The 18533-nt window shown below is 48.4% G+C and overlaps 1 protein-coding gene across 1 annotated transcript in view; it reads right to left on the bottom strand.

Annotated features, from left to right (window-relative positions):
- WDR25 (WD repeat domain 25) overlaps positions 1–18533 on the bottom strand; it is a 145005-nt gene that overhangs the window by 109947 nt on the left and 16525 nt on the right. Inside the window, exon 2 of the mRNA XM_088465149.1 lies at positions 11464–12094. Coding sequence (XP_088321275.1) covers positions 11464–12069 — 606 coding nt within the window. The 5' untranslated portion in view covers positions 12070–12094. The remainder of the gene's footprint in view (positions 1–11463; positions 12095–18533) is intronic.

Raw genomic sequence — 18533 nt, 5'->3', positions numbered from 1 at the left:
CCTTAGGAGGTGCGGGGGAGAGAGAGAGGAGGGGGTTGTGTGCATGCAGTAATGTGGTCCTAGGGGCTGCAGCTGATGCAGGACCACCCCTAGGAGGTGCGGGGGAGAGAGAGAAAGGAGGGGGTTGTGTGCATGCAGTAATGTGGTCCTAGGGGCTGCAGCTGATGCAGGACCACCCCTAGGAGGTGCGGGGGAGAGAGAGAGGAGGGGGTTGTGTGCATGCAGTAATGTGGTCCTAGGGGCTGCAGCTGATGCAGGACCACCCCTAGGAGGTGCGGGGGAGAGAGAGAGGAGGGGGTTGTGTGCATGCAGTAATGTGGTCCTAGGGGCTGCAGCTGATGCAGGACCACCCCTAGGAGGTGCGGGGGAGAGAGAGAGGAGGGGGTTGTGTGCATGCAGTAATGTGGTCCTAGGGGCTGCAGCTGATGCAGGACCACCCGTAGGAGGTGCGGGGGAGAGAGAGAGGAGGGGGTTGTGTGCATGCAGTAATGTGGTCCTAGGGGCTGCAGCTGATGCAGGACCACCCCTAGGAGGGGCGGGGGAGAGAGAGAGGAGGGGGTTGTGTGCATGCAGTAATGTGGTCCTAGGGCCTGCAGCTGATGCAGGACCACCCCTAGGAGGTGCGGGGGAGAGAGAGAGAGAGAGAGAGAGAGAGAGAGGAGGGGGTTGTGTGCATGCAGTAATGTGGTCCTAGGGGCTGCAGCTGATGCAGGACCACCCCTAGGAGGTGCGGGGGAGAGAGAGGAGGGGGTTGTGTGCATTCAGTAATGTGGTCCTAGGGGCTGCAGCTGATGCAGGACCACCCCTAGGAGGTGCGGGGGAGAGAGAGAGGAGGGGGTTGTGTGCATGCAGTAATGTGGTCCTAGGGGCTGCAGCTGATGCAGGACCACCCCTAGGAGGTGCGGGGGAGAGAGAGAGGAGGGGGTTGTGTGCATGCAGTAATGTGGTCCTAGGGGCTGCAGCTGATGCAGGACCACCCCTAGGAGGTGCGGGGGAGAGAGAGAAAGGAGGGGGTTGTGTGCATGCAGTAATGTGGTCCTAGGGGCTGCAGCTGATGCAGGACCACCCCTAGGAGGTGCGGGGGAGAGAGAGAGGAGGGGGTTGTGTGCATGCAGTAATGTGGTCCTAGGGGCTGCAGCTGATGCAGGACCACCCCTAGGAGGTGCGGGGGAGAAAGAGAGGAGGGGGTTGTGTGCATGCAGTAATGTGGTCCTAGGGGCTGCAGCTGATGCAGGACCACCCCTAGGAGGTGCGGGGGAGAGAGAGAGGAGGGGGTTGTGTGCATGCAGTAATGTGGTCCTAGGGGCTGCAGCTGATGCAGGACCACCCCTAGGAGGGGCGGGGGAGAGAGAGAGGAGGGGGTTGTGTGCATGCAGTAATGTGGTCCTAGGGGCTGCAGCTGATGCAGGACCACCCCTAGGAGGTGCGGGGGAGAGAGAGAGGAGGGGGTTGTGTGCATGCAGTAATGTGGTCCAAGGGGCTGCAGCTGATGCAGGACCACTCCTAGGAGGTGCGGGGGAGAGAGAGAGGAGGGGGTTGTGTGCATGCAGTAATGTGGTCCTAGGGGCTGCAGCTGATGCAGGACCACCCCTAGGAGGTGCGGGGGAGAGAGAGAGGAGGGGGTTGTGTGCATGCAGTAATGTGGTCCTAGGGGCTGCAGCTGATGCAATCCTTTCACTTACAGTGCTGTTGCTTAGGCAGACTGAGCAGCTCCCCTTTAAGACAGGAGATGGGAGCCACCACTGTACCCTACAATTTAACAAACAAACCATATGTGACATCAAAGCCAAATTATTTACTAGAGAACCATAGGCAGCATGATCTGTGCACTGTGGTCTCTGTATATGAGAGAGGTATATGACAACATATCAGCTATTTACAAAGGGCCTGTACATTTCCTACAGTGTGTTATGCAGGATGCTTTTATACACAAGATCTATTGTGGAAGTGACATAACATTGCAGGTACCTACTTCCAAGTTACCAAATAAAGGAATACAGAAAGTGTGTACAAAGGCCATAATGATAGATTACCACCACCTGCTCCTTAGCTGAAGGTAACATCATGCAGAGTACTTTGCCTCATTTCCCATCCCTGGTAGGTACATGGCCCCATTTCTTACTGTTCCATTGCCAAGCTTCCATCTTCTCTTACTGTGTGAATAATATAGGAGCCTTTGCTGTATAGTAGTCCCAGGATATTTAGCTTTCACTCCTCTCAATCATCCCCATGCCCTTTCCAAAGACTGACAGAAGACAAAACCCCTATTCATTATTCATGGCACCTAGATTCTTCACATTAATCACCATCCCTCCCCTCTCAGTTTGACAAGTGCTTTTATTCATCATACAAGCTCAGCTAAGAGTGTAGGGTACGGATCACCACTACAGCATGGAGGCGTGCTCCAGAATAAATGTACTCTTCCCAAATCCATTCCCTGGCTAATAATTATGCTTGGTCTTAGTGTGAGCGCACCTACCTGTGTGTATGACAAATGATATTACCTCTACGAGCAGAATGGATGACCCACTGACCTCCTCCTCCTATTTTTTTTTTATATATATATATATATATATATATATATGCACACATACACACACACATAGCTACACACCTACAGTACAGGATGGGATGCAGCTGAAACGCAGGCGCTGGAATCCCGACACCAATCAGAATCCCGGTGCTCGCATAAGTAGTGGGGTTAGGGGAGGGTTAGGGATAGGCAATGGGGGGCTGAGGGTTAGGGTGCGGGGAGGGTTAGGCACTAGGGTGGGAAGGGAGGGTTAGGGGTGGGCACTGGGGGGCTGAGGGTTATGGTGCGGGGAGGGTTAGGCACTAGGGTGGGAAGGGAGGGTTAGGGATAGGCACTGGGGGGCTGAGGGTTAGGGTGCGGGGAGGGTTAGGCACTAGGGTAGAAAGGGAGGGTTAGGCATAGGCACTGGGGGGCTGAAGGATAGGGTGCGGGGAGGGTTAGGGATATGCACTGGGGGGCTGAGGGTTATGGTGCGGGGAGGGTTAGGCACTAGGGTGGGAAGGGTTAGGGATAGGCACTGGGGGGCTGAGCATTAGGGTGCGGGGAGGCTTAGGCACTAGGGTGGGAAGGGAGGGTTAGGCACTGAGGGGCTGAGGGTTAGGGTGCGGGGAGGGTTAGGCAATAGGGTGGGAGGGGAGGGTTAGGGATATGCACTGGGGGGCTGAGGGTTAGGCACTAGGGTGGGAAGGGAGGGTTAGGGATAGGCACTGGGGGGCTGAGGGTTAGGGTGCTGGGAGGGTTAGGATACTTAAGGCGATAGGTGTTGGTATCCCGTACCCAACCCCTATGGATGGTAAGCTATTCCCTGCAGGTACAATATCATTAATTCTAGTTAAAACACCAGAAGATGGTGCTCACTGAAATCTTATTCAGGTGCCCATTATCCCTAAGTCTACCTGATACAACTGGTAAGACAAGTATAAATGCCGCTCTCTGCCGCATCAATTTGGAACATTAACAGAAAATTTCTGTACTCTTAAGCTGGGTACACACTATACGATGGCGCAACACGATGGAGTCATACAAAATGGTGTACGACCACATGATATATCGCTCCATGTTGCATTTAGCAGCATAACATCATTTATTGCATCGTCCCATCTGCCATGCCGGCACGATCAGGTGTACACACTATACAATCTGTGCATAGTGTGTTACCCGGCTGTAACTGATTACTAGGTAGCGCTCAGTTGAATTCCGGGTGTTACACTCTCCTGTGTTTTTCAGAGCAAGCCTGTGACTGGATCCCTAGCAAATTCCCAGTGCATTCCTGTATTACACTTTCCTGTGTTCTTCAGCGCAAGCCTGTGACTGGATCCCTAACAATTATCTGTGCATTCCTGTATTACACAGAGCAAACCTGTGACTGGATCCCTAACAATTCTCAGTGCATTCCTGTGTTACACAGAGCAAAGCTGTGACTGGATCCCTAACAACTCTCAGTGTATTCCTGCGTCTACATTTTCCTGTATTTCTTAGTACAAGTCTGTGACTGGATCTCTACAATCCTCTGTACACCCCTGTGTCTACATTCCCAGTGCTCCTCGGAGCAAGGCTGCAGCTGGATCATCTCCAGTAACTATTTAATTTCCTAATGTTAATACATTTATAGGGTTCTCAGTGGTAACTCTCTTAAATATAGTTTCCGGTCTTCCTGTCACTCCCAGGTACCTGTCCAGATGGCCACGACCTGCTCATATCCCAACTGGAGGGGTCACGGGTGAAGGCTACTAAAGGGAGTTAAGACTCTGCGCCTCTGGGCAGGTCTAGCTGAACCTGGGTTTGGCCGCAAAAGGGAGACCTAGTCACGGTCACTGACTTAGGGTCCCCTGGCCACCCTAACCCCCTGGCTTTGTCCTCACCAGAAGAACCTCTCACAAGCCGCTGCACTCCCAATGCTGTGCGGGGTGAACGCCGGGCAAGCGTTCACTGAAGTCTCCTCCTTCTTCCTATTGGATCTGTGGTTAGCAGCATATTGTTTGCAGTTCCAGTCCTGGTTGCTGCTAAGCCTCTGCACTAATTACTGCCTGTCTGTGTGCACTATCAGGTGCACACTGATTGATTCTCCTGTCTGTGCACAGCCCAGGTGGACACTGGTCTGTCATTAGGAGTCTTGCTCTGGTTGGGCCCTGTTTCTATTAAATTCCAGCCAGCCCTTCACTCCATGCCGGTGATAGCGTTCCACGTGTTTCCGGTTCCAGTGTGGTCTCCTGTTTTCAGTCAAGTTACCTGTGTCTAGTCAGCCCCATTGTACCAGCCGCTTATGTCATCTATGCGGCACGGTCTGCCATGAGTATTACCAGCAGTTTGTGTCACATGGGCGGCTCGGTCTGCATGCCTGTCTCCTGCCATTTGTGCCATCCAGGAGGCACAGGCGCACCTCAGCGTCCTGAGTAAGCAATCTTGTGTACGATCGCTGGTGTCATCCCGGCGGCACTAAGTGCACTTCAGTGTCCATTATAAGGCGCTCCTTGTGTTATATAGCGCTCACTGCAATGCTCTCTATTATATGCCGCTCACTGTGACACTCTCTGCATTATATGGCGCTCATTGTAGCTCTCTGCATTATATGGTGCTCATTGCAGCTCTCTGCATTATATGGTGCTCATTGTGTTACATGCAGCCCACTGCGACGCTCTATATTATATGCCGCTCACTGTGACACTCTCTGCATTATATGGCGGTCATTGTGTTATATAGCGCTCAGTGCAACGCTCTCTATATTATATGCCGCTCACTGTGACACTCTCTGCATTATATGCCACTCATTGCAACTCTCTGCGTTATATGGCGCTCACTGCAACGCTCTCTATATTATATGCCGCTCACTGTGACACACTCTGCATTATATGGCGCTCACTGCGACGCTCTCTATATTATATGCCACTCACCGCAACACTCTGTATTATATGGCGCTAATTGCAACTCTCTGCGTTATACAGCGCTCACTGCGACACTCTCTATATTATATGCCACTCTGTATTTTATGGCGCTCAATGCAACTCTGCGTTATATAGCGCTCACTGCGATGCTCTCTATATTATATGCCACTCACTGTGACACACTGCATTATATGGCGCTCATTGTGTTATATAACGCTCACTGCAACGCTCTCTATATTATATGCCGCTCACTGTGACACTCTCTGCATTATATGGCGCTCATTGCATTATATAGCGCTCACTGCAACGCTCTCTATATTATATGCCGCTCACTGTGACACTCTCTGCATTATATGGCGCTCATTGCAGCTCTCTGCGTTATATGGCGCTCATTGTGTTACATGGAGCCCACTGTGACGCTCTATATTATATGCCGCTCACTGTGACCCTCTCTGCAATACATGCCACTCATTGCAACTCTCTGCGTTATATGGCTCTCACTGCAACGCTCTCTATATTATATGCCGCTCACTGTGACACACTCTGCATTATATGCCGCTCACTGTGACACTCTCTGCATTATATGGCGCTCATTGTTATATAGCGCTCACTGCGACACTCTGCATTATATGGCACTCATTGCGTTATATAGCGCTCACTGCAACGCGCTCTATATTGTATGCCGCTCACTGTGACACTCTGCATTATATGGCGCTCATTGCAGCTCTCTGCATTATATGGCGCTCACTGCAACGCTCTCTATATTATATGCCGCTCACTGTGACACACTGCATTATATGGCGCTCATTGTGTTATATAGCGCTCACTGTGACACTCTCTATATTATATGCCGCTCACTGTGACACACTCTGCATTATATGGCGCTCACTGCAACGCTCTCTATATTATATGCCGCTCACTGTGACACACTCTGCATTATATGGCGCTCACTGCGACGCTCTATATTATATGCCGCTCACTGACACTCTCTGCAATACATGCCACTCATTGCAACTCTGCATTATATGCCACTCACTGAACACTCTCTATATTATATGCCGCTCACTGTGACACTCTGCATTATATGGCGCTCATTGCAGCTCTCTGCATTATATGGCGCTCACTGCAACGCTCTCTATATTATATGCCGCTCACTGTGACACACTGCATTATATGGCGCTCATTGTGTTATATAGCGCTCACTGCGACACTCTCTATATTATATGCCGCTCACTGTGACACACTCTGCATTATATGGCGCTCACTGCAACGCTCTCTATATTATATGCCGCTCACTGTGACACACTCTGCATTATATGGCACTCACTGCGACGCTCTATATTATATGCCGCTCACTGACACTCTCTGCAATACATGCCACTCATTGCAACTCTGCGTTATATGCCACTCACTGAACACTCTCTATATTATATGCCGCTCACTGTGACACACTCTGCATTATATGGCGCTCATTGCAACTCTGCGCTATATGGCGCTCACTGCGACACTATATTATATGCCACTCACCGCAACACTCTTATATGGCGCTCATTGCAACTCTGCGTTATATAGCGCTCACTGCGACGATCTCTATATTATATGCCACTCACTGTGACACTCACTGCATTATATGTGGTGCTGTGAGGTGGGCAGTGAAAGGGTAATATGTGGTGATGTGAGGTGGGCAGTGAAGGGTAGTATGCGGTGCTGTGAGGTGGGCAGTAACTGGATCAGTGTGTGCTGTGTATATATATATGTATGTGTGTGTACATGTAGCTATATATCCATCTATAGAGAGAGAGGGAGATGTAATAAATATGTAAACATGGGGGCAAATGAATCACAATTTTATGTCCTCTGCCAGACTCATAAAGAAAGAAAGAAGAGAAGAAAAGAAAGCGGTAAGTGAAAGCGGAGTATCATGTATGAAGAGGAGGGGGAGAGAGTCTGTATAGTGTAGTGTGGTGGGATTATCTGCTAGGGGGCACCAGCCAAAAATCTTGCCTAGGGCACCAAATTGGTTAGCTCCGGCTCTGCCAATGCGTCAGACCGGCCGGTATATCGCTTTGTGTCTGGGGGCCCTATACTGACACACAGATTGTACACTGCATTTCTCAGAGTAAAATAAATGTAACATCACTGGCGTGCTTCCAGCGGTATGCCCATATTCATTAAGGCCTCGTTCCTTTTCTAAAGCAGCATTATAGCTCCCCTATACAGAGAGAATTGCTGCTCTATAGCACATGGCCGTGTAAGAACTGTGCACACACTGCCCTCTACAGGGCACAATCTGCACATACGTGTTTGCTCTCCATCCTGCTGGAACGGGAGAGAACTGTTACCATGACAACACGCCCACATTAATACAGAATGACAAAGACATGACAGAGCGCTTTCTGTACTGACAGCAGAATAAAGTGCAAACACTGAGCACATCCACTTATTATGCAGATCTCATTGCGCAAATTAAAGCGCTCACAGAAAGTTTTGTACAGTTCAATGAGCCTCCCTGTCCTCTGACGCAGGAATAACACCTGGCTGCTGATTGGTCATTGGAAAAATCTCCCCGTTATTTAGCAATAGCCGTCTAGTGTCCAAACGTGGCGAGTATATAGTATATAATATGTATTGTTTGCACATTCGCTCACTCGTGGCTTAGCGAGCCCATTACTGCAGTGCGCCAGGCCTCATGAACGACAAACGCTCACTAATACTTTTGAAGGTCTGAAAGTCGACACACTAAAGTCTGATTAGTAAGAAGGTCGTCAGGGACAGAAGGTCGACAGGACCAAATAGCCATTGTCCAGCGAGTCTGAATCAGTATACAAAGTGCTGTGATGCAGCGGCCGCAGCTTTTCTCCACGCCAAGGTCCATCGTGCGCTCGTTTACAGACTCAGGGCCGGATTCATTAGGGATCGCTATTGTGATCGCAGCACCATAATCGCACGCAGGTCTGCTGCTAATGATGGCATTGATGTGGCACTGCCAGCATTGAGACGCCCACTACCGCTATCTCACATCCCTAATACTTTGCAAACCTTCACCAACATCGGTAACATCGGTCCCTCCGCGCAGAATTACAGCAGCCCTGACCTTACTCAGGCATTACTAACCTCATTGCACGCAGTAAGCACTCAGGCTGCGTACGTAATAACAATGGCTAATTTACGCACGCCCACGCAACGGCGTTCAAACGGTCAGGCACGCCAGCGTTTCTCCAACCACCATCCCGTCACCACCCCCAAACGCTCACCGTCTGTCTATCACTACCTGGTATCCGGGATCGCAGAGGTGCCCATGCGCACTAATCGGCCAACTCTGAGCGCTGTTGCAGTTGCGATCCTTACTGAATCAGGCCTCAGTCGCGCACAGATTTGTATGTGTGTTGTAATGAATTTAGACTGCAAGCTCCCACTGGTCACAGATGGCTATGAATCATTACATAGAACAGTAACTGAGGGCGCCCAAGTTGAAAGCCTGACAGTAAGGGGCATATTCGATTGCCGACGAAAAAAGTCCCAGACTTTTTGTCTGCTCCGGTTTTCGCCAACATCGCTGGAAGTATCGCGCTCGTCCCCAGATCTCCCCGTATTCAATTCCAAATCGTCGAAAACGGGACTCGGCGAAATTGAAGCTGGCAAAAGGTTCTGTCAGTTTTGGGGAAATCAGCCTACCCCCCCCACCCCAAAGATGCTGTGACATGGGGGTTCACTATGGATTCCCCCTAATAGCCCTGCTGAAGGTATTGGGGGTGCTTAAATGGTTTCAATAGGTGCTATTTAGCGTATGTGCATATGTGGTGCAGGTTTTAACTAGTCCCATCAAATTTGGGGTACATGAAAATGGGTGTTTGCATATTTTAATGTTGCTAAAATGAACTTTTTAAAAACGCTAAAAATCCACCTGCCGCAAGCACCTGCAATCAAAAAAAAAAACCTGGGGCATACTTGGGGACCACCCAGAGTCTATTTCACTAGTTTTTAAGTTTGTCCCCCAAAATGAAAGTACTTTTTTTGGGGTGTTCTTAAGGTTTTTTTTTTTAAATTGACACAGTTTACCTTTGGGGGGCTGTCCCATGGGTGCTGGCTGGTTTCCCAATGTTTGTACCCCAAAACCCCAATTCTGCACTTTTTGTGACACCTATTCATAGGCGATACTTTTTCGCTGGTTTCTAAGCCTTGACTCTCCGCTCCGGCGAACAGTCTGAAGAATTGAATATGGGGATAAGCCCAGATTGGCGAAACGACGTCATCTGCGAAAAAGTATCGCCAAGAACGGCTTTTCGCTGGCAATTGAATATGCCCCATAGTAATAATTTAAAGTGCTGTAATTCCTGCTGGGAGAAAATTGCTGTACAAAGAATTATTGTTATATTAGGACAGACAGCGATTGTAGCAGGACATAGCGTAGCAGCTAATCATGAAAAGCAATTGGAGGTGTAAGAAAGGTCTCCATGCAGCGTAGTATAACCACTCTCAGTAGGATACAGACAGTATGGTCCAGAGCTGATGAATGACCACACCTGCATCCTAGGCACAGAGGATGGCGGCAGTCTTGTGCAGCTTACTGATGCCCTCCCAGGAACAGAGGCCCAGATAACACTACCACATATTTCATATATATTTTGGATATCGGAATATTCCGTATTTTGGAATATGTACATACCATAATGACATATCTAAATATTAGACTTAACCTGTATAATATATATATATATATAGTGTTCACTCTAGCTCCGGCATGAGGCAGTGCGCCGGAGCTAGAGAGGGCATGTTCGCGCGCGCGACCGAGAAGGGGGCGTGGTAATCGAAAAGGGGGCATGTCTATAAGACGCGCCCCCTTTTCGTCACTCTTGGGGGCGTGCCCGGCACTTACGGACACGCCGAGCAGCCCTGCAGACAGGGAGAATAGATGCCGGGTGCATGCGCCCGGTGTCTATTCTCCGGCGGTGACCGGGTCACCACACATTTCTTCACCCGCGGGACACTGCGACCCGCGGGTGAAGACGGCTCCCACAGGCTGTTAGGGCTTTTTGTCTTCCAGAAGGAGGGCGGGGTGCCGCGCCCCGCTAGAACAGTCTAGCGGGAACGCTATATATATATACACACACACACACACACACTTCTTGCACAATAAACATCCCTTCTCCTTGCGCCATGCCATGTTGTGCCTCGGTAGTGCTGAGCAGCTTTTTGTGCACCTCTTCCCCGTCTAATTTGCACAGCGATGTGGATAGGAAGCACAAGCAGCTTCTGCTGAGTAATGTGATATGCGGCAGCCTATATTCCATGTGCAACTGTAGTTATATCTGGATGCAAAGTGCTACATTACAGTGTCGCTACCGATGATATATTTTAAACGTCTTCGCAGCTAATCAGGAAGATAAAGAGGCCTACACTGATTACTTCATATGGATTCCACAGGTTTCAGTAATTTGTATCAGAGTCCTTTGAATGGGGACAGAAATGTAACATGAGCCATATGTAACACGAGTCAAGTGTCAAAGTTGATTTTAAGTATAGATTGTTATACTATACAAAACAAAAAACTGAATGTTCCACAGTCGTATTGTAAAAATAATTGAGAGCAGGTTTAAATACATATATATAAGTCCCCTCAGTTCCTATGTCCATTATGTTGTAACATGAGTCACGCATATAAACAACATTTAACTACTAAGAGTGTACATATTTTCCTGCTTCTAAGCATTAATTATGACTACCCATTCCATATATTATTATACAATTTTGAATTTCAGCGTCATTTTTGTGTGTTGTGCATGTGAACCTATAAAGATTAGCATGAAAGATAAAGTGAGTCACATGGAATGACATTAAAATTACATACATACATGTACACACACACTTTGCAGGTACTCCGAATTTCATGGCACACGGCAAAGACAGGTGTGTAGACCAACTAGTGCCAGAATATCCCTTAGCCCAGGGCTCATTGCCCATGTATGCATTTATTCTCTTTCTAATCTTTGTTATATTAAAAAAAAAAAGTTTTCAACGAAGAATGAGAGTTACAAGTGTGATTATTACCTTAAACGTTGCATCCATTGAAGCAGAGAGAAGCAGGTGGCTGTACTGCCTTACAGGACACCACTGCACCCTGTTCACAGGTCCTCGGTGTTCTCCCATCTGAAATACCACCTTCTTGGGGATCTCAGTCGCCCCATATTTTAACTGTAAGTATGGTCCAAGATATTCAGACACGTTGGTGATGTTCCTCGCCAGATGCTGTGTGTGCTCATGTGACCTTCCCGATATGTGACCTTCAACCTCTCCAGCCATATTGGATTGTTCCTGTCGGAGTCTTTTAGAAACATAAGGTTTCAGCACACATTCACTACTGGGAGATCTCTTGTGTGTAAGCGGGTAACATTTCTCAGAGTTACTCCCCGCAATACCCAGCGCCATATTTGTAGCTGTAATATAATTGTTAGGCAGAGGATATATGCTTTTGCGGTCTCTCACATTCACGTCTGTGATAAGCGGTGACCCTGTCTCCCTGGCCATACTAGACGAGTGTAGGTTACAGATACGATGTACATGGTGTGGTACTAGATGCGCAGTGTCAGATGTGTGAGAAGTCTCCCCATCCTCCGTCTCCTCATCCGAATCACCATAAGCTACTAATGATGTCATTCTTGTGATGTGTGAGGGGCGGCACCTGTACGTAATGAAAGCATGGCGTTAGGATGACACGCAGGACTAATATATTAATAAGTACAAACATCCTGTGACAATCAGGCTAAGTTATGTACTATCACGGACAGATCCATAAAAATGAGATGGCTAGCTGTATATCCCAGCGCCTACGGGATCATTATCCATGGTACGCAGTCACAATGTGCACTCCCCATTTTAGGTTTAGGGTTAGATTAGGGTTACTTTGCGGATACAGATAGGCTGTGGTTAGTGTTAGATTAGGGTTACAGTTAGGCTGCGGTTAGGGTTAGATTAGGGTTACTTTGTGGTTACAGTTAGGTTGCGGTTAGGGTTAGATTAGGGTTACTTTGCGGATACAGATAGGCTGTGGTTAGTGTTAGATTAGGGTTACAGTTAGGCTGCGGTTAGGGTTAGATTGGGGTTACTTTGTGGTTACGGTTAGGCTGTGGTTAGGGTTAGATTAGGGTTAATTTGTGGTTTCAGTTAGGCTGCGGTTAGGGTTAGATTAGGGTTACTTTGCAGTTACAGTTAGGCTGCGGTTAGGGTTAGATTAGGGTTACCTTGTGGTTAGTTAGGCTGTGGTTAGGGTTAGATTAGGGTTAATTTGTGGTTACAGTTAGGTTGCGGTTAGGGTTACTTTGCGGTTACAGTTAGGCTGTGGTTAGGGTTAGATTAGGGTTACATTGTGGTTACAGTTAGGCTGCGGTTAGGGTTACTTTGCGGTTACAGTTAGGCTGCAGTTAGGGTTAGATTAGGGTTACTTTGCGGTTAGTGTTAGATTAGGGTTACAGTTAGGCTGCGGTTAGGGTTAGATTAGGGTTACTTTGCGGTTACAGTTAGGCTGCAGTTAGGGTTAGATTAGGGTTACTTTGCGGTTAGTATTAGATTAGGGTTACAGTTAGGCTGCGGTTAGGGTTAGATTAGGGTTACTTTGTGGTTACAGTTAGGCTGCGGTTAGGGATAGATTAGGGTTACTTTGTGGTTACAGGTAGGCTGCGGTTAGGGTTAGATTAGGGTTACTTTGTGGTTACAGGTAGGCTGCGGTTAGGGTTAGATTAGGGTTACTTTGCGGTTACAGTTAGGCTGCGGTTAGGGTTAGATTAGGGATACTTTGCGGTTACAGTTAGGTTGCGGTTAGGGTTAGATTAGGGTTACCTTGTGGTTACAGACAGGCTGCGGATAGGGTTAGATTGGGATTACTTTGCGGTTACAGTTAGGCTGAGGTTAGGGTTAGTTTGTGGTTACAGTTAGGCTGCGGTTAGGTTTACTTTGTGGTTACACTTAGGCTGTGGTTAGGGTTAGATTAGGGTTACTTTGTGGTTATAAGCTAGGCTGCGGTTAGGGTTAGATTGGGGTTACTTTGCAGTTACAGTTAGGCTGCAGTTAGTGTTAGATTGGGGTTACTTTGCGGCTACATTTAGGCTGCGGTTAGGGTTAGATTGGGGTTACTTTGCGGTTACAGTTAGGCTGCGGTTAGGGTTACTTTGTGGTTACAGTTAGGCTGCGGTTAGGGTTAGATTAGGGTTACTTTGTGGTTACAGATAGGCTGCGGCTAGGGTTAGATTAGGGTAACTTTGTGGTTAGTTAGGCTGCGGTTAGGGTTACTTTGCGGTTACAGTTAGGGTGCGGTTAGGGTTAGATTAGGGTTACTTTGTGGTTACAGTTAGGCTGCGGTTAGGGTTAGATTAGGGTTAACTTGTGGTTACAGTTAGGCTGCGGTTAGGGTTACTTGGCGGTTACAGTTAGGCTGCGGTTATGGTTACTTTGCGGTTACAGTAAGGCGTGCAGTTAGGGTTAGATTGGGGTTACTTTGCGGTTACAGTTAGGCTGCGGTTAGGGTTACTTTACGGTTACAGTTAGGCTGCGGTTAGGGTTAGATTAGAGTTACTTTGCGGTTACAGTTAGGGCTAGATTAGGGTTACTTTGTGGTTACAGTTAGGCTGCGGTTAGGGTTAGATTAGGGTTACTTTGTGGTTACAGATAGGCTGCGGCTAGGGTTAGATTAGGGTAACTTTGTGGTTAGTTAGGCTGCGGTTAGGGTTACTTTGCGGTTACAGTTAGGGTGCGGTTAGGGTTAGATTAGGGTTACTTTGTGGTTACAGTTAGGCTGCGGTTAGGGTTAGATTAGGGTTAACTTGTGGTTACAGTTAGGCTGCGGTTAGGGTTACTTGGCGGTTACAGTTAGGCTGCGGTTATGGTTACTTTGCGGTTACAGTAAGGCGTGCAGTTAGGGTTAGATTGGGGTTACTTTGCGGTTACGATTAGGGTTACTTTGCGGTTACAGTTAGGCTGCGGTTAGGGTTACTTTACGGTTACAGTTAGGCTGCGGTTAGGGTTAGATTAGAGTTACTTTGCGGTTACAGTTAGGCTGCGGTTATGGTTACTTTGCGGTTACAGTTAGGCGTGCAGTTAGGGCTAGATTAGGGTTACTTTGCGGTTACAGTTAGGCTGCGGTTAGGGTTAGATTAGGGTTACTTTGCAGTTACAGTTAGGCTGCGGTTAGTGTTAGATTAGGGTTACTTTGCGGTTACAGTTAGGCTGCGGTTAGGGTTACTTTGCGGTTACAGTTAGGCGTGCAGTTAGGGCTAGATTAGGGTTACTTTGCGGTTACAGTTAGGCGTGCAGTTAGGGCTAGATTAGGGTTACTTTGCAGTTACAGTTAGGCTGCGGTTAGTGTTAGATTGGGGTTACTTTGCGGCTACAGTTAGGCTGCGGTTAGGGTTAGATTGAGGTTACTTTGCAGTTACAGTTAGGCTGCAGTTAGGGTTAGATTGGGGCTACTCTGCAGTTACAGTTAGGCTGCGGTTAGGGTTAGATTGGGGCTACTTTGCGGTTACAGTTAGGCTGCGGTTAGGGTTAGATTGAGGTTACTTTGCAGTTACAGTTAGGCTGCGGTTAGGGTTAGATTGGGGCTACTTTGCGGTTACAGTTAGGCTGCGGTTAGGGTTAGATTAGGTGAAAAGTGGATGTCAAATCGCATTGCTGACGTGTAAACATTTAAACCATGTCGACTTAATATATCACACTCATTTCCCTTGCAGTCCTCGCTTTGTGGGAATCTTGATGCACAGAAGTAACGGCAAAAAGGCATTACTAACACATTCACTTTCATTATATGGTTCCTCTTTTGAATGTGTTCCTGTGTGACGGGATCATACAGCCCACAAGGAGCTCTGCATTCTGGCAGGACCAATAAGCAATATGTAACACCTATCCTTGTGTGTCACACTCCCATACCCATACAGAGTGCCAGCCTGGGAGCAGGGAAGACTTACTGTACCCATTGCTCTGTGTGCGCCACGCGTCTGTCCACATTCCTAAAGAAAAATGTGAGATTGTTATGATCACCTGAGAGATCCTGTTTAAGACCTCTAGAGTCTCTCTGGCGAAGACTTCAAGCCAATAGCAGTCCCCAGTTATTCCCTTAGAGCTATACACGCTCACTGGTACTTATGCTCGGGACAGTAGAGGCTTACACGGTACTTCGGGTGATCGCTAGTAGTATGTGCAGCTAGTGACTGGAGGCAGGAACTTGCTGAAAACCAGAAAAAGCAGAGAAATGTAGTGATATGCAGTGTGGAAGGCTGGGCAGAAAGACCACGGGCAAGGGCTCGGCTCAGGGGTGGGATGACACCGTGATGAACAGGACTGAGGACACAGGATTTAGACTTGAGTGTTCAGTCAATGTGGAGTGGTGAGGCCGCAGCGGAAGTCGCAGTACAGATGGAACAAAAGCGCAATTAGGTCACTGACTGAAGTCGCAGCTGTGTGGTGGAAGTGAGTGGCGAGGCTGCGGGCAGAGGTAGCGGCTCTGAGGTGGATGAGGAACGGCAAGGACACGAGCAGAACTCTCTGCTAACACCAAGGTAGGCAATGTTCGCAGGGTCAGGTAGAATTCGGACTGACAGAGGTTCTTCTGGAACATGGAAAGGGACCAGGGTCTACATGTGAGGTATAAACGATAACTGGCAGGGGGGGCTGGACTGGCTGCCTTGCCTCTTAACAGCGAGGCCCACCAATCAGCAGCAGCCTGTAAGTGAGAGCCTTAGGGCCATATTCAATTTGGCTGCGAAAAGTCAGAATCGGCGATAAATTATCGCCGATGACATTTTCGCTTGTTTCAATTATCCCTGTATTCAATAACAAACACTTTTCGCCGGTGTGAAAAGTCTTTGTAAAAAAAACGGGGATAAGTTTTCATCAGCCTTTAACTGGCGAAAAAAAGTGCAGAATTGGGGTTTAGGGGTGCAGGCTGTAAAAAAAAATAGCCTGCACCCCTCCCCTGGGAATGACCCATAAAAACGATCTGTGTTAAAAAAAAAAAAAAATCGGGACACCCCAAAAAAATATTTAAAATTTTGGGGTGAAAAAAAAAAAAATGAAATAAAAAGAAAAAACCACTTCTGTATGCGGCACGTGTTTTCTTCATTGCCCGACTAGCGGCAGGTGCATTTTTGCAAAATTTTAAAAAATAACTTTAGGGACTTAAAAATAAGCCAACACCCATTTTCATGTAGCCCGAATTTGATAGTACGAGTTATTCCCCCCCCCCAAAAAAAAAAAATCTAAGTGCTATTCTTCACCACTTCTTCATAGCCGCAAATATGCATCTGCAGCGGCTATTACAAACCCTGACTTCCATCAGCAGCCAAAAAATATGAGATATGGTAAGAACTTACCTTTGTTATCTCTATTTCTACGAAGTCCATAGGGTTCCACAGAATACCTTGGGGTATAGGTGATGACGTCAGGCATCGGGCACCATAGAGTTAAAGTTTTCAGCCTCCCAGGATGCACTAGGGTCCCCCTCCTATACCCCGCCCCCGAGCCAAGGCACCTCAGTTACTTACCAAGCCATAGGCCCGGAGGACGAGAAGGAAGAGAGAGAAAAAAGATCTGGACACACACCAGAATCACATTCTCACCAGAGGGAGACGGAAAAACCGGTGACCAGATCAAAGCCCATCTACAGCACAAGTGCAACAGGGCGGGAGTCCTGTGGAACCCTATGGACTTAGAGATAACAAAGGTAAGTTCTTACCATATCTCATATTTTCTACTTCAGGGTCCATAGGGTATCCACAGGATACCTTGGGGATGTCCCAAAGAAGTATCCTTCAAGGGTGGGGACGCTCCTGTGCTAAAAGGAGAATCTGCCAGCCGAAGGAAGCATCCTGAGAGGCAAAGGTGTCAAACGCGTAATACCTCACAAAAGGTATGGACAGAGGACCACGTGGCAGCCTTGCAGATCTGTACTGCAGAGGCACCACGTCGAGCTGCCCACGAAGGACCCACAGACCTAGTGGAATGAGCCCTCACAGAGGATGGAACCGGCAGGCCTTCATGAAGATAAGCTTCTGAAATTGCCATACGGATCCAACCTGCCAAAGTTTGCTTTGAAGCAAGCCAACCCTTTTTACGGAAGCCATAGAGGACAAACAAGGCGTCCGACTTCCTAAACGAAGAAGTGCGGTCAGCAGCACCGCCCTGTTCTCATGAAAAATCAAGAAAGGGGGTCTACAAGAGAACCCCTAAATCAGAAACACTTCTTGCCGAAGCAATGGCCAGAAGGAAAATTGTTTTAGCTGTCAGCCATTTAAGATCCACTGAGCCCAGTGGTTCAAACGGCGGTCCCTGGAGAGCCCTCAGGACCACAGCTAAATCCCAAGGCGCCACCGGTGGAACAAATGGCGGCTGAATTCGAAGAACACCTTGCATAAAGGTGCGCACATCAGGGATTGTAGCAATCCTACGATGGAACCAGAAAGACAGGGCAGATACCTGCACCTTCAAAGAAGCGAGGCGAAGCCCATGGTCTAGTCCAGTCTGTAGGAAGGCTAGCACTCTAGACAGACGGAACTCCCGAGGTGCATAACCTCTCGGTCGACACCATTGCAAGAACGTATGCCACACACGATGGTATATTCTTGCAGAAGACTGTTTCCGAGCTCTCAGCATAGTGCGTACTACAGAGCTGGAAAACCCCCTGGACCTTAACACGGCCGTCTCAACAGCCACACCGTCAAAGACAGCCGAGTCAGGTCCGGGTGAAGACAAGGATCACGTGACAGTAGGTCCGGTCGTAGCGGCAACCGCAGAGGAATGTCCACAGACAGACCCTGAAGGTCTGAGAACAAGTGCCATCTGGGCCACGCGGGAGCTATCAACAGGAGTGTCCCTCCTTCCTGTTTGAATTTCCGTATTACCCGTGGAAGAAGGGAAAACGGAGGAAATAGATAAGCAAACCGGAACGTCCACTGGACGGACAGAGCATCCACCAGAGACGCCTTTTTCGTCTCTTGTGCGAGACCCGTACACCGGCATCTTGTTGTTGTGCCATGGCGCCAAGAGGTCGATCTCTGGAAGACCCCACCTGTCCACCAGAAGTTGAAAGACGTCCTGGTGCAGAGACCATTCCCCCGGATGAACGTCCTGGCGAC

The sequence above is a fragment of the Taudactylus pleione genome, unplaced genomic scaffold, assembly GCF_031769625.1.
Source record: "Taudactylus pleione unplaced genomic scaffold, aTauple2 ptg001874l, whole genome shotgun sequence".
In the NCBI taxonomy this organism is placed as follows: Eukaryota; Metazoa; Chordata; class Amphibia; order Anura; family Myobatrachidae; genus Taudactylus; species Taudactylus pleione.
This window is presented reverse-complemented; position numbering and strand designations above follow the sequence as displayed.